Raw genomic sequence first — 16,723 nt, forward strand, 5'->3', positions numbered from 1 at the left:
AAAATAAAGCCATTCAATTTCCAAATGTATTCTTCTGTATTCATTTCTGTTTCTGAAAAAAAGTTCAAGTGGGCAACTAAAAACTAATCATAAACCGTTTTTATGGATCTATACGGAGCAGAGCCGTATCTATATGGCTCTGATACGGAGGCCCTCCCATAACTCGGAACTATTGTTTAGTTTTTTGTACCGGAGGACATAACAAATCGACGGACAAGGGTTGCCCGACAGTAAATACCGAGTGAATTGGATTGTTTATTTTTATAGTCCACTGATCAAGATAGATGTTAATATGTCCTTAATTCAAAAACACAGTTGACACTTTCCTGTATTTGCTGTTAAATGATTTGAATTACGAAAATCTATACAACGTATAGGAGTCTCTCTGTGAGGAGATCAAATGCAGAAATCTATTGAAACAGCTGCGAGTATAAACCTTTCGGAAGAATAGAATAAAACTGTATAACATTCCCACTAAAGAAAAATTACATCCTTTTAAAATTATTAAACATGGACGAAGAACCAGAGAGAGCAAAACGCTGGGAAGGAGGATACGAACGAACATGGTGAGAAGTTGAGCTTTATGCTTGCGCTAACTTGGGTGCGTTTACAATTTAAATGCGTTATTTACATCAAATTGCCTCCAGAAAGTGGTCATTGTAAATAAAATATATTTTATAAAATATTATTTATATCGTCAATAATTGTCACTAAAAGTATAACACATAAAGGCTCAGAATCTATGGCTTAGTATGATTGTAAGGGGCATCACAAGACTGTCAGCCACTGATATCCATTAAAGCACATGAGAACACATTCACTGTAATGAGCTGCTGACATGTGTCTCTCTCAGGGAGGTGCTGAAGGAGGATGAATCTGGATCTCTCAAAGCTACTGTGGAAGACATTCTTTTCCAGGCAAAGAGGAAAAGGTACAGCACTCAAATGCATAATTTAAAATCAGTTTGAGCTGATTATATATCGATTTGATATTCACTTGCAGTCTCTCTGTCACATTACAGGGTGTTTGAGAGTCATGGACAAGTTCGGCTTGGGATGGTAAGATGCATTTTACTGTCCTTCGTAGTTATATCATTGTTTTCTGTTGTTGGAGACTGATTATAATCATGCATATAATTCTCACCAAACCAGATGCGGCACCTCTTTGTGATCATTGACTCATCGAGATCAATGGAAGATCAAGACCTGAAGCCCAACAGGCTCACCTCAACCTTAAAGGTCAGTAGCACTGCATCTGTAGTGGTGTATGAAAGCTTGACATTATATCAAATCTATCCAAACTGATTTAATTTTGCATTCTTCAGCTGATGGAGTATTTTGTAGAGGAATACTTTGACCAGAATCCAATCAGTCAGGTAATGCCCTTGTCTCTGTATCTATCTGTGAGTGTTTACAGCGTGTGCAGCTTGTATTAACTGTACCATATTGTCACAGATAGGGATCATTACCACCAAGAACAAGAGGGCGGAGAAGCTCACTGATCTTGCAGGTTGATGCATTAGTATCATGTTTGCATGTTTTGATCAGTTTTCTTTATCTTCAAATTCACTTGACATGATTTTACTCTTACCAGGGAACCCTAAGAAGCATATAGCAGCTCTGAAGAAATCCGTGGACTCCACCTGTGTTGGCGAACCGTCTCTCTACAACTCTCTGAACTTGGCTATGCAGACACTGAAGTAAGGCACACATCACTTCCATCTGGAACTGAAATGTAACAGTGGTGTATATCCCTTTAGTGCTGTTACCATATTTCTGTTTTCATGCAGACACATGCCTGCTCATACAAGCAAAGAGATCCTGGTGGTTTTCAGCAGTCTTACCACCTGTGACCCAGCCAACATCTATGAGCTTATCAAAGTGAGTTTGAATGGTGTTATTGTCTGCATACTGCACTGGTTAGTGTATTTTGATGAACACTGATTTCTCTTGGGTTTTAATATATCAACAGACTCTGAATGGTTTGAAGATCAGAGTGTCTGTGATCGGCCTGTCAGCAGAGGTTCGGGTGTGCACTATTCTCACAAGAGAAACTGGAGGTTGGTAGTCTTACTTTAACATGATTTCTCACTTGTGTAATGTTTTCTAAATTTGTTTTTGCCCAATAGGGTCCTACAACGTGATTCTGGATGAGAGTCATTTTAAAGAGCTGCTGATGCTGCATGTGAAGCCACCTCCAGCCAGCTCCTCCTCAGAGTGCTCCCTCATTCGCATGGGTAATCACACAGTCATTGTCACCACATTTACACTATTTAAATGTAGTGTAATGTTGAAATTACTGGTAGCTAAAAGTCAAAAATTAGCTAAAATGTTTAAGAAGTACTGTGTGTATAACTGGGAATATTCTGCGGTTTTTATGTCCCGTAAATTTGAAGCAGTCCTGAATTATGTTTGGGAAATTTAGTATTTGTGTAAGCTACACTATATTATATGTATTCTTCTACAAAATCATTAATGTGCATAATAATTTGCTTAGGTTTCCCCCAGCATGCCATAGCCTCCATGTCTGATCAGGATGCCAAACCCTCCTTCAGCATGTCGTGAGTAGTGTTTAAATATCATGTTCTTATGCTTTAATAAAAAATACAGCAAAAATGTAATATTATGAAATAATAATAACTGTTTTAATATAATGTAATAGGATATAAGGGCAAAGCTGAATTTGCAACAGCTTTTATGCGTCATATGACCCTTTATATTTATATTTCTGTGGAAACCATTTTATATTTTTTCAGAATTTTATTGCTGAATAGAATTTTAAAAAAGAAGAAAAAAAGATTTGTTTCAAATAGAAATGTTTTGCAACAACAAATACATTTAATGCATCCTTACTGAATTAAAGTATTCATTTAAAAAATTTGTTTGAATGATATCTTTAATGTATAGTTATATTATTTATAATTTGAAATAATATTAATTATAGTTAATTTTCTAATATATTTTAGGCACCTGGACAGCGCTGGTGAACCAGGACTCACTCTTGGCGGCTACTACTGCCCACAGTGCAGAGCCAAATACACTGAGCTGCCAGTGGAGTGTAAAGTGTGTGGTATGTTCTCAGCATGTCCCTGTTCTTCAATCTGTACACTGATTTTCAGAGAGCATCGATGTGTTCAGTTCTCACAGTCTGCTCCTTCTCTCTGGTACAGGTCTGACTCTGGTTTCCGCACCTCACTTGGCCCGTTCCTTCCATCACCTCTTCCCCCTCGAGGCCTTCCAGGAGACCCCACTGGAGGAGTATGAGGGCGAGAGGTGAGCTCCACACTCACTCTGTGAAAACCTCTCTGTCTCATTCCAGCCTATTTCATAATCTGTCTTTTCAGGTTCTGTGAAGCTTGCCAAGGAGAGTTGAAAGACAAAAGTGTAGGTTTTCTTATTCCAAATCTTTTGCATGGGAACATGAATGGTTTCTTGTTTAAAATGACATTTTCTCCTCTCTGCAGGTGTTTATTTGTCTAGCATGTAAAAAAGTGTTCTGCGTGGAGTGTGATCTCTTCATACATGACACACTGCACTGCTGTCCTGGCTGCATGCAGACTGACAGGACGTCCTGATGTAAGATGGCCTGAAATCCGAGACAACTGTGAGCTTCAGTACAAGTAGAAACTGAGAGATGCAGAAGGAAAAGAGGAAGTCATCAGCTACTGATTATTAAGGGTTAATGTAATGAAAGCAGATGCTTGTCAGATCTTTGCCATCTTTCAGTTTACTTGCATTGTAGTTGTGCTCAAGCTGTAACTGTATGAAAGGGCGCCCCCTATGGAGAAAAGTGTCTCACTGGACCAAATAAAACCAGCAACAGAGGGAAAAAAAATTCACTGGGAATGAAGAATTCCACTGAGTTATAATCGATTGAACACGACAGCTGTTTCTATATTTTGTTTCTTACTGACCGTGTTAATATACTTGCCTGTGCTCAATGACTCAAACAAACCTGTAACTAGGTGTTGAGATGAATTGTTCAAACAAATAAAAATGTTTTCTTTTAAAACCATACTGACTTGTTTTCGCAAACTAAATGATTATATATATATATATATATATATATATACACATACACATATACATACAAATATATATATAGTATAAATTATTGCTGTTATATATGTTTAAGGTGTTGCAGCAAAATGTCTGAGTTAAAAGAGTTGATTGCAAGAACAAAACATTGTATGAAAAAAAAAGAGATTACAAAACTTCACAAGAATTTAATTTCAACATGAAAAGTTGGAGACAGATGAGATTCTTAACTTCGACCTTTACAAGCAATGCTCTTCAAAAAATATTCACCCCATATTTCACACACTTTAGAACACCAAAGTTCTTATCAAAACTCTTGCATTATATTAAAATGCTTAATAAAATGTATACACCTATGACAATGTATACATGCTGACAATCACAGTATAAGTGCTTCACAGCTCTGTATTTTTGTTCTGGACGTAGTGTCGGTGCAGCCAGGCCTTCAGTAGCGGGAGGTTCTTGTCCATCCAGCGAATGTTCTCTTCAATGTTCTCCAGGGCTTGCTGAATACATCTCAATTCTGCTCCGGTCTCAGCCCGCAAGGAACTGAAGAAACTACGAATCTGATGAAGCAGAGAAACACAACATGTAACGAAGTGCTCTGATTACAGGATAAAATGGGTTTTTGGTCTAGACCAACTGATGAAAGCTCCTAATTATTTGTTGTCCTTATTATTTGTATAAAAACCCCAATACCTACCTCAGCTAGCATTTCTCTGGTGGAATACTGGTTGGTCACTCCCACTACCATGTGTGCTATAGACGGTGAGCCAAGATCAAACCTATAAACAAATATCATTAAGGGACTCAGAATATACCACAATTGTGTGTCTTATTAAATCAGTATCTTACTTCTTAATCAGGGAGTCCCAGTTCGCTTTTAAAAAGTCCCATGCGTGTTTGTAGGCCTTAGGATTTATACTGACTGAAGTCACTACATATGGCAGATCCTGAGTCTTCATCACCTCTCCCGCCAGACTCTGCTCCATCATCCTGAAACAAATAAAGAAAGGATGACATGAATGGTTATTCTCATTTGACTAAACTGCTGTTTATCCGAATGTCTCACCATTTTAGCTTGTGATCGAGAGGGCTGGTTGTGAGGGCCGTCTTTATCCTGCTCTTCATGGAGACGTACATGGATTCCTTGTACTTCTCGAACAGGAATTCCCAGCCATCCTCAGTCCGGGCACCAACAGAAAACACAGCCATAGTAACATCATTAGGAAGACTAGAGGACGGAAAGACAAAAAAGGACAAAAATAACCAATTTCTTCTTACGGTTTCGGTCATTAATGGAGGAAAAAAACATGCTATTACTTCTCCAGAGTTTTCATATCCTTAATATTAAAAGTGGAGACCAAAGTGTTCAATTGTTCAAAAGGAAGTTTCAGAAAGGAAAGAAAATGTTGACCTCTCACCTCATATTCCCATCTGAGTCCCTCCACTGGTTGAAGAGCTGGGACGCCGTGCTGACACAGGGAGGATGACCCCGCACACAGCCGAACAGGAGCAGGTAGCTGCGCAGCATCCTCTGAGACACAGAGCCATCATCAGTCCACGACTGCTGGTCTATGAGCTTCCTGAACAGCTGCAGAATATACCCCTGGAGCACAGCAAGAGAACCAGCATCAGTTACTCATCTACAGCAGGGAACAAGGCAAGGCGAGTTTATTTATACAACTCGCTTCATACGATATGGTAGTTTAATATGCTTTACATAATCACAATAAAGAACTGATAAACTTTTGAAACAAAAATCAAAATGATGATGAAAGCCCCAGTTGGTCAGTTGTTGGTCAAAGGCTTTTACACTTTTTAAACAACACATTTCCATGACTTTTCCAGTGGTCATGATTATTTAAGAATTACATACCAAATTTGCAGTAACAGAAAGCCAATTAAATACTTTAGAAATTAGCATAACTAGAAAACTCTATATTCATTACAGAAATTCCCAAGACATTTTTAAAAGATGGAAAAGTTTGGCATCAGGAAGAAAAAAAACGAAGAAGTGATTAATACTTCTAATGCACTGGATTGCTTAAAAGGGACAGTAAAACATTTTTAATTTGTTTTTTTATTCCAAATCAATTCTGTTTCAGCAGCACAATTGCTTTCAACATTGAAATGTTTCTTAAGCACTAAATCAGCATATTAGAGTGATTTCTGAAAGATCATGTGACAAAAATTCAGCTTATAATCACAGGAATTAATTATACTATATTAAAACAAACAAACAAAAAAGGTTATTTCAAACTGTAAAAACATCTTAAAATATAACCGTTTTTACTGCACCACTGAATTATCTACAGTATTATTAAATGTCAAGATGCATTTTGTTCAGTTTTGTTCTCAGAATTGCACAAACTGAAAAGAAGCTGATTTCTTAAATCTGAATCCTGAATGAATGAATCCAAAAGCTAGGAGGTCAAAAATACAGTAAATGATCCCCGACTGACCTTCATCTGGTTCTCCAGCTCCTCCATGTCTCTCTTCTCCATCAGTTTGTACAGAGGCACAAGCTCACTGAAGCCCTGTGTCACTGGCATAATCTCAGTTTCCTTGCTTAGGTACAGGGTCAGGTCTAAAGCCTTATCCAGCGGAAGCTTACCAACACTGTCCACGACACAGAGAGGGAGGATGATTTTAAAGCTTGCCAACACTTTTACTGTATAATCTGCAGTACCTTAAATTGATTTGTTTGACTCATCTGAGACATTTTCATCCCACTGACCAATAAGAGCACATACTGTATGCAGATGAATGAGGACTGACCTGACCAGCTGGAAGGCGTTGTTGATGAGGCTGGCCCGATCATTGCTGCGGAGCACTGTGTGATTGTGTTTGAGCAGAGAGATGAGGTCATCCCAGCCAGAACCCTCATAGTGCACAATGTAATATCCACTCATGTCCACATTAAACTTGATCCAGTCCACCTCCTCCGGCAGATACAGAACATCTATGACGACATATACAACAGATCTGTTAGAAATCAGTGCTACAGTGTTCTATGGATGATCTTTCAGTCTTTGTGTCGTTTAGAGATGTCTAAACACTGACATTTTAAAAACTTATGAATGTAAATTATTATCAAAACAATATATTATAGAATATTAGTTCTATTCTATTATAACAAATACCTGTTTTGGTCTTAAGTAGAAAGCGGTGCACTGTAATTGAGCTGCTGGTTATGTAAGTCAACGGAACGTGCCACAAGAAGCTGTAAAATCAAGAATTTACAACCAAGTATAAAAAAAGAGAATATCAATATCAAAGTCAATAAATCTTTATAAAGCCCCATGTGCACAAAGAGGGACTTGCTGTGATAAAGCAAATGGATTTTATTCATTTTCAGCAAGAGTTCATGATCACTGGCAATGTTTCTCCTGTGAGATACTGGTGTTGAACATCTGCATGGCAGAGACATTTGTTACTGTGGGTGATTTTACTTTGTAAGTGTTTTATCTGTGTACATACAAGGATATAATTCTAAAGAAATCCATACATTAATAATAATTGATCTTGTTCACGATATGTATGATTCACTGCTGCCCCACTGTTTTAGCTGCAAGAAAACGATCATCTTATTTTGACTGCAATACATCTCAGTTGTGACAGCATTTTAACCCTCTGGTGTTTTTTTGCATGCTTTCGACGCAGACTTAAGTTTTGTCTCTTTTTAAAGAAGATTCTTGACCAATTAATGTTGAAGTGAGAAATGTTTAAAAAGTGAAACAAAAAGTTTATTATTATGGAAAGTGCACAGAAATACTGTTTTAAAATGTTATATCAAATATATATTTTCTAAAACATGTTTTACTCTGAAACTGTAAGAGGTTGATATCTCCAAAATAAATAAAGAGCTTTCAGTAAGTTTTTTGTTTGGGCACAGCACCAAATATTTCTACTAGAGGAAATTAGCTTCCCAATAATTTCAGTAAATGAGGTTATTTTTATCACAAACAATACATGTGACAATTTTTTTCAGTACCGTTTAACCTTTTCAAATCATGTCCATGATTTTAATTTTTTTGGGTGTGTGTAAATGACTGTACAACACCAGAGGGTTAAAAGTATAAACCCTGAATAAGTCATATACAAAAATTAAATCACTATCAGTATCACAGGCATAAAAATTAAGAAACTGTCTTTGATATTAATATTAAACCTGGATGTTTGTGAGGGGTCATCACTCTTAAGGTAACGTTCTTGGCTTAGTCTAACTTGGCGACCTTTGACCTCCACCGTAATTAGTGGAAAGCCCTCCTGCAATGTCCACGTCTCCATCATTGCCTTAACATCCAGCTCATCCTCAGAGTGCCATTTCTAAAAGATAAAATATCACAGAAGTGCATCACAACACCACTTAAACAGTGTAAAGAGAGTTCAGATTAATGATGTAACAGAATAACCCACAGAAGCTCCAGAGTGTGAGCGCCGACAGGACTCATCACCCTTCAGTCTGCCTTCATCCAGACCATCAGAGTCACATACCTATAACAGAGATACACATTGAGAAAAACTGTGTTAACACTCACTACTATGAGACATTTTGATCCTGTTCCCCTAAAATCTTTGTGAAATTTTGTGAGCAAAAAAGGTCCATTATCAACAGTGTAGCAAGAAGCACAGCAAGTCTTTTTGAAAACAAGCAGCTTTCATGTGGCAAATTTGCTTAACCAACTATGGTTGCATAGAATGATGACTGATGACTTCACCTGGGACACTTAACAGCTAAATGTAAATGCAATTAATGAATTACAAGAAAGCCCACACAATTTACTGCAGAGTTCTATGCATCTGCATCACACGTGTCATTTGTACTTACATTGGTCAGACTTTCCCACAGGTTCCTATTGACCGTATTCTGGTAACTGTAGCGTTTTAGGTATCTCACAATGCCCAGTTTAAACGCATCTGGGGTCAGAAACTCTCTCAGCATGTTCAGAATACAAGCTCCCTAAAATGACATTAACAATAGTAAAATGGTTTTCAAAAGCTTTTGAAAGTTTATAACAAGAAAAAACATATTGTACAGGAAACAAAGATTTATTATGCACCTTGTCATAGGAAACATCATCAAACATTTCCCGTATCTGAGCAGGGTTCTCCACTGGCGTGGACACTGGGTGAGAGGAGCTCAAGGAGTCTACCTCCATGGCCTCAAAACACTTCTCCAGGAAATAATCCTCCTGTGGCACAAAAAAGATTTGTCTTCATATTAGCACAGATCTTCATCCAAATCATGCAGAGTGCTTTTAAAATGTCGATTATGGAAATAAAGGTATATAAAGGCAACTTACAACTTGCAGTTCAGGATTGGTGATGTTGACAGACACAAACTCCATGAACTTGGCAAAACCTTCATTCAGCCACAGATCATTCCACCACTGCATGGTCACCAGGTTTCCAAACCACTGACAAGAACATACAAAGAAAAAACTATTCATTAATTAACAACAGCAACATGTAAAATAATTACTACATCCCATAATAGTTAACTGATGTCATAAATTCACCTGATGGGCCAGTTCATGGGCGATGACCATCGTGATGCCCAGCTTGTCAGAAGCAGAAGACTTGTGGGGGTCAAAAAGAAGTTCTGATTCACGGTAGGTGGTAAGACCCCAGTTCTCCATCGCTCCAGACTGGAAGTCTGGGATGGCAGCAAGATCTGCAGTGCAGATCATATAAATAGTGAACTGAGAAATCTGCCTTTTGCACTTTAAGAAGTAGATGAATTGTCTAAGTAGAACTAACCCTGTTTCGGTAGAGGGTACGGAATGTCAAAGTAGTCATCGTAGAAGTCAAGCAGTTTCACTGCGGCGTCCAGAGCAAACTCTGCCTGGTCGATCTTCTCTGGAACAGCATAGACTGAAATCTGAATTCAGATCAAAAATATACATTTATGGAGCATCACAAAAAGTAGTAATTGATGGAGGTGGTATCTTATAGTACATAAAGGCTTGACTTGGATCATCTTCTAACCTGGACTCCATGCTGACTTGTTTTGCTGATGGACAGAAAGTCAGAGACAATGAAGGCCACCAGGTATGTGCTCATCTTGACACTCACATCAAACTGGTCCTCAAACAGGCTGCCTGGCAGCTCTAATGTTCTCAGCTGGAGTGAAGAAGAAAAAAAGAGACTAGACTCAACAGAAGAATCAGAATATCCAACAGCAGATTAATAGTTCATACACTTCTTGACTTATTCAGGTTTTAGTCAGAAAACAGCAGGATTGATCAATGGAGGTTCTGCGGATATTATAACAACACCTTTGGCATGTTTGAAAGGGAAATATGCTTTGCTTCTCTGCGAATCCGCACGGAAAAGTTGGCTTTGAAGGCAGGTTCATCAAAACAGGGAAAAGCTGCCCGGGCACTAGTCGGCTCAAACTGTGTGGAAGCCACAAACCTGAGAATGTGATTGGCACAGCATCAGATAATTACTTCTGAAAAAATTATAAATAACTTTCAGAGATATTGGCTGTGCTTACATAAGGGTTCTCACCTGAGGTCTCCCTTGCTGGTGCGATATGTGCTTTTGTAAAATCCATGAAAGCTCTCAGAGAGGCTGGCGGCAAACTCCAGTTGAATCGAATATACATGGCCCCTCTTCAACAGTGCATACTCAGATATGAGTGCAATCTGCTGGAAGTATGGGTACTCCAGCACCTTTAGTGCCTGTAGCTGACCTATGTCTGAATCTAGCAACCTTGCATTGGAGATATGAAGATCCTTGCTGTGCAGTATGATATTCTTGGTGTTTTCGTGGACCTCAATTTGGATCCGCACCATTCCAGTAAAGTCTAAACTTGTGAGGTTGGGATGGATAAGGAGATGGTAATGTAGAGGAGATACTGTGTCTGGAAGTCTCATTTTATTCCATGGGAATGGTTCTCCATTAGTTGATGTGGGGAATGAAGTGGTCTCTGGAGTGACTGCAGCCCAGAGGTGAATGGGCAAAACTATGAGATTCACAAGCAGAGCAAAGCTAGTCATGGCTGCATAGTAATACACTGTAAGGGAAAAGGAGGAAAAAATTATTGGAAGCTCCGATAATACAACACAAGCTCATAAGCTCAATATGGGCTTGATTACTTTGAACAAGCTCTGTTTTCGCCTTTGTTTAAAAATAATTAAGTGAGAAATATATATATACCCTCTTGTAGAAATCTAATTTCTTCTAATCGGTTCTTTCGAACAATCATTTATGCCATGACATTCTGTTAATAAATACTTTCTTTCTAATAAGACCAAAGAAGTCCACTTTAAAATACTGCATAAAGGATATCCTGTTAACACAAAGATGAAACCTTAATACATTTATTCTATTCTTGTGAATTTGTTCAGAAGTTTTTTGTTGATTTGTATTCCCATTTAAACAAACCTCCTATCTCTGCACAATATTTTAGCTTGAAGGATACTATTTGTTATTACTACGACCCGCCCACAGGTCTAAAGAGTATATTAAACTTTTTTATTTTGTTTGGCAAATTTTTCATCCATAAGCAAAAAATGTATAGGCTCAATTCCTACTCTTTCTCATTTTCTGATTGAGGTTGACTCGCTGCTCACATCTTTTTGTCTGACTAGCAATAAAAAAAAATGTATTAGGTTTTGGATTTTAGTTAAGTTTAGATAACTTTCCTTCATTGGTATTTTTTATTATTATTATATTTTTCCTTTATTGTAAGCTACATACCCCCTTATTGTGTTTATTTCTCCTATTTTCTTACTTCTATCTTCTTTTATTTGTTAGTGTTCTCTTGAAGGTGATTGTATATTTTCATCCAATTTCTTGAATAATAATAATAAAATCCCAGAATTTTGCAATTTTGCTGATCGATTATGTATAATAATAAGAGTCTTTATTGTATTTTCATGTGTTTGTAAGTTGCGAATATGATTTTGCTCATGAAAACATTATTTATAGAAAAAAAACGCTCTTTGGTAAAACCTTTTAATATTATCTAAAAACAAGATCCTATTTAAAAGAAAGGGCACGGCGAATGCGCTGGACTCTTAGCACTTGGAGTTGGAAATAATCTTTTGATCAAAATCGCGGTAAATGTGATGAGAACCAAATGTGCAGCGTACACGCTCAAACAAACGTCATCTGTATGTTTTGTCACGTGCTCCAGTATAAAGTTCGAGTTTATTTTATATATTTAGGATTTTATAGAATACTTACGACTACGGACTACGCTTTTCAGTTAAAATCCTCGATGTGTTCAAACATGAATCCAGGTTTGGTTCAGCTGAGCATTCAAATCAAAGAATGTGAAAGTGAAAATACAATTCTTGTTTGCATCATGGGAAGTTGCTTTTTAAATTAAAGGCGCTGCTCTGACCGATTAGCTGTAGGACAATTTAAATATCAATTTAAGGTTACACAAAAAGAAATACAATCAGTATGTAAAGGTACATTTAAAGTTAAGTAGCCATGTAGACGCGTGTTGCCAGATCCTCCCCCACAATTCCCCAGTCTGTGGAAGTGAACCTGAACCTTTAAAAACCACCAGGAAGACTGTATTGTATACTGTAATATTGTACTTGAATGAATGAATGAATGAATGAATAAGCATAACTCAAGGGAAATTCTATTTTTGTTAAATATGTATGTGTGTGTGTTGACAGTTGTCATTGGTTGTGTATAGTCCTATACATTTTTGGACACATTGTGATTACAAACATTAAAAGCTGCAGAATGGGACAAAGTATTTAAATTTCTTTCAGTGTTGGTGGAAAATATGACTTTTTCTGTCGGTCATAACATGTGACAGTCATGCTTATAAACTCAGTGCATTCATGATGATGTATGACTCGAACCTATACACTGAAAATAATGACTTTGTGGTGTGGTAAAATCTATTACATTAATTAATGTAATTTATACATTGTAAAATCAAGATTAAGTTGGAACTATAATATCTTAAGTAAAAATTACACTATTTATTCATGTAATAACATAACTGAGAAGAAAGAGTAAAGTGTATTATATATTTACAAGTATTATTTAATGTTTTATGGTCACAGCACATTCACCTAAAAATACTAAGTAAATGTTAATCTGAAAAGCTAAGTGCGTTTGATTCCGCGCGCTTTTTTTTTTTTTTTTTCTTTTCTTTTTTTTTAAACAAGATCCTTCTGGCAGTGGCAGAGACGGTCGGTTTGGTTTGGTTTGTGCGGTCACTTTTGGCTGACTTATCTTCGGTAAGTTTTGACTTTTCTACTTTAGTTTTGTGAAAACAACTATGTGTTCATTTTCATGGTTTGATTATTGCATAGACGTTACGGTTCAAAATTATCTGAACGTAAGTTTTAATCACAATAAGGTTAACGTTAGCTAAGCGCCGCCATTACCCACTTCTATAAAGTTGAGACTGATAGTTAACGTTAGTCAAAACTAAATGTAGTTAGCCGCGTTCTTGTAGAAAAAGTCACTCAGTCTGGTTAACTTCAGAGTAATTTAATGTTAGCTGGCCGTGATTAAATTCAAACTGTCATGCGTTATGTAAGGAAATCGATGTAACGTAACATTAACGTGCTGACTGCCTGTGTGTGTCCTATCTAATGTTAGCCTTATTTAAAAGTGTCTAACGTTAAGCATCAAAGTCTGCATCAAAGAAGGAACGTTTGGAAAAATGCAGTAACGTTACCAGATGGCAGGTGAACTTGGCTACTAATTACGTTAAACATTGATGTGTAGAAGAAAGTGCTTGTATGAATTCAGTCATTTTATTTTAATAAGCTAGCGGTACGTTCATCTTCTTAATGAAAATAAAATGTAATGTTTTTAAATCCTAACGTTAGACCACAGCCTTTCACGGCTTAAGAGAGGGAGGTTAGCATCAGTAGCTTCATCCATGTGAATCTCCGTCTAGGAGATGAAGCAAGAACCGTTATCTTTGAACGCAATGGGCGGCAAGCGTCTCCGCCTCGTTGCCATGCCAATTCATTTTCAGGCATAAACTCGTAACAAGTTCAATGCTGTATTAAAAGGAATTAAAAGAAAATGTAAATGAGATCTCAATGACACAATTAGTTTCTCTCAACAGGTAAAAGAACAGTAAGTTACAGGAGTGCGTTGCGATATCTATCTGGTCTGACACGGCAACATTCTCATACAGGCAAGTAGAAATATTTGTAATAATACTATAATATTGCTGCTCTTATTTCTCAAACTTACACACCAGGGAATCTTTTCAAAAAATGTCTAACAAAATATATAAAAATGTGACAAATAGATAAGTAAATGCATGTTTTTGACAGGTAATAAAACTGTAATTGATTGGAATATATATATATATATATATATATATATATATATATATATATATATATATATATATATATATATATATATATATATATATTATTTTTAAAAACTTAAATTTAACTTGTTAAAATCTGCAGAATACTGCACACAAGACAAACTGCATGCAGGTATATATGCAGAACAGCTCCTCCTGCTTGTAATTCACACAGTATTGACACATTATCAATCTGTTCACAGTACCAAAGCAGACGTGAAACTGTCATCCGCAGCCTTATCCTGTACCTCAGTGAGAAAGAAGAAGAGCTTTTTGAAGATTGCCTGGTAAAGCATGATTTTTTTTTTTTTTTTTTGTCATAAAAATCATTTTTAAGCGCAAGTGAAAAAGTAAGACACAAACATGAAGATTTTCCACTCAGCAATGTTCCAAATTATGTGCAGTCACAACTTAAACGTAGTCTGGATATTAAAAAGGGTTTCCTGGCACTGTAAAGGTGCAGAGCCACACAATGTATGGTTTCGCACAACATTCATTTTATGGGTACAATCTGTGAATTGCATCTGCCTTGCACAATGTTCTACTAACTTTTTTACTTATGTTGACTCAAGGTAAAACACATTATACTGAATTTAACAATGTGAGTTATGTTAAGTAATTTTTAGCGAGCATGTTCGTTCTGCATTGATAATGAATCTCTTTTGTATTTGTGTCTTAATAGAATTGCGTTCTTTCTTTTTTATAAACTGTATGCAGGAGGACACTTGTAGTGATGCTGCTGAACACACCCTTAAGATACTGGTCATCCATGGTGCTGATCAAGAGGATCCAGTCGATGTGTCCATCATGCGGCAGTACTGCTAAAGCTTGCACACTGCTGATGGGGCTTATTTATGCCCTCAACCTGGCATACACCCCAACACTGCTACACCTTTGAGGTGTTCCAGAAACATTTCCTGGACCTGGATGGTGTTAAGATGTCCCCAAAAGTACAATCTTTATAGTTGAAGTTGCTCTCTTAAATGCTATCAACATTGGTACATGCTGTACAATCGAAGCTGTTGGTAGACTCTTGACAAATTTTTACTTCTTGAAATGTTTTTATGTGTTACGGTTTTAAGAGCATAAAGAGCACTTAGTGTCGGTTTGAATGTTGTTATTGCATTAAAGGGTTAGTTCACCCAAAAACCTAAATTAGGTCATTAATAACTTACCCTCATGTTGTTCCAAACCTGTAAGACCTCCATTTATCTTCAGAACACAGTTTAAAATATTTTAGATTTAGTCTGCTCTCAGACTACGACTTTATTCATCATTGTCTTCTCTTCCGTGTCTGTTTTGAGAGAGTTCAAAACAAAGCAGTTTGTGATATCCGGTTCGCGAACGAATCAATTCGATGTAACTGGATCTTTTTGAACCAGTTCACCAAATCGAACTGAATCGTTTGAAATGGTTCGCATTTCCAATACACATTAATCCAAATGAAATCAAATGACTTAAGCTGTTAACTGATGAGTCAGTCTTCTGTTTGTTATCTGGCTCGGCTCGGTGTTCATCTTCAGTTCTCTCTTCACAGCAGTTCAGTCAGTGTACTGTTTGAGTAAATGAATTACTCTGGGATATTGGTTTGTTTGAACTCAGAGGGAGTGTCAGCCACATTAAAAAAGTTAACAGCTTAAGTCATTTGTGAATTAATGCATTTTGGAGACGCGAACCGTTTAAAAAGATTCAGTTCGATTTGGTGAACTGGTTCAAAAAGATCCAGTTACATCGAATGATTCGTTCACGAACTGGATATCACAAACTGCTTTGATTTGAACTCTCTCTCACAACAGACATGGAAGAGAAGACAATGCTGAATAAAGTCTAGTTTTTGCTATTTTTGGACCAAAATCTATTTTCGATGCTTCAAAATATTCTAACTGACCCTCTGATGTCACTTGGACTACTTTGATGATGTTTTTCTTACCTTTCTGGACATGGACAGTATACTGTACACACAGTTTCAATGGAGGGACTGAGAGCTCTCGGACTAAATCTAAAATATCTTAAACTGTGTTCCCATAATAAACGGTTTGGACTTGTTTGGAATGACATGAGGGTGAGTTATTAATTACATAAATTTAGATTTTGTGTGAACTATCCCTTCACCTATTTGAGAAAATATAATCCCAGATATGTGTTGGATGGAGTAAAATGGATTTTCCTTTTCTTTAGGGGAAATTGTTAGTTAATTCTTATTGTAAATGATCAGAAAGGTTACTGAATGTACCTTAACTACTTATCAGTTGTTGTGAATATGTGAATGTTGACATAATAAACTGTTAAACTTTATTGAATTTATTTGTGATTTGTGAGAAAAGTATTTGATGCAGAGAAAATAACTACATTTATTTGGTAG

At 36.8% G+C, this 16,723-nt stretch overlaps 2 protein-coding genes and 1 long non-coding RNA gene across 3 annotated transcripts; 2 read left to right on the forward strand and 1 right to left on the reverse strand.

Annotated features, from left to right (window-relative positions):
• Window positions 1-181: 181 nt before the first annotated feature.
• On the forward strand, window positions 182-4,016 carry gtf2h2 (general transcription factor IIH, polypeptide 2). Its single transcript, XM_026211726.1, has 15 exons — window positions 182-566; window positions 854-931; window positions 1,022-1,058; window positions 1,152-1,238; window positions 1,325-1,375; window positions 1,455-1,509; window positions 1,594-1,699; window positions 1,790-1,880; window positions 1,972-2,059; window positions 2,129-2,236; window positions 2,497-2,560; window positions 2,966-3,069; window positions 3,170-3,272; window positions 3,344-3,383; window positions 3,464-4,016. Exons 1-15 carry the CDS (start codon window positions 511-513, stop codon window positions 3,572-3,574), a joined length of 1,179 nt encoding a protein of 392 aa, XP_026067511.1. The 5' UTR covers window positions 182-510; the 3' UTR covers window positions 3,575-4,016.
• A 233-nt stretch (window positions 4,017-4,249) lies between these two features.
• Window positions 4,250-12,472, reverse strand: LOC113049402 (endoplasmic reticulum aminopeptidase 1-like). The gene is made up of 19 exons (XM_026211717.1): window positions 12,240-12,472; window positions 10,557-11,064; window positions 10,322-10,460; window positions 10,032-10,166; window positions 9,804-9,924; window positions 9,563-9,717; window positions 9,347-9,460; window positions 9,104-9,235; window positions 8,872-9,003; window positions 8,460-8,537; window positions 8,212-8,369; window positions 7,184-7,263; window positions 6,819-7,002; window positions 6,503-6,659; window positions 5,462-5,646; window positions 5,110-5,271; window positions 4,893-5,033; window positions 4,741-4,822; window positions 4,250-4,603 (listed from the first exon to the last, which is right to left on the reverse strand). Exons 2-19 carry the CDS (start codon window positions 11,045-11,047, stop codon window positions 4,433-4,435), a joined length of 2,817 nt encoding a protein of 938 aa, XP_026067502.1. The 5' UTR covers window positions 11,048-11,064; window positions 12,240-12,472; the 3' UTR covers window positions 4,250-4,432.
• Window positions 12,473-13,233: 761 nt separating this feature from the next.
• On the forward strand, window positions 13,234-15,582 carry LOC113050033 (uncharacterized). The gene is made up of 3 exons (XR_003276703.1): window positions 13,234-13,261; window positions 14,565-14,648; window positions 15,079-15,582. It is a non-coding gene; the product is annotated as an uncharacterized LOC113050033 (long non-coding RNA).
• Window positions 15,583-16,723: the final 1,141 nt, after the last annotated feature.

Source organism: Carassius auratus, chromosome 30 (genome assembly GCF_003368295.1).
Source record: "Carassius auratus strain Wakin chromosome 30, ASM336829v1, whole genome shotgun sequence".
In the NCBI taxonomy this organism is placed as follows: domain Eukaryota; kingdom Metazoa; phylum Chordata; class Actinopteri; order Cypriniformes; family Cyprinidae; genus Carassius; species Carassius auratus.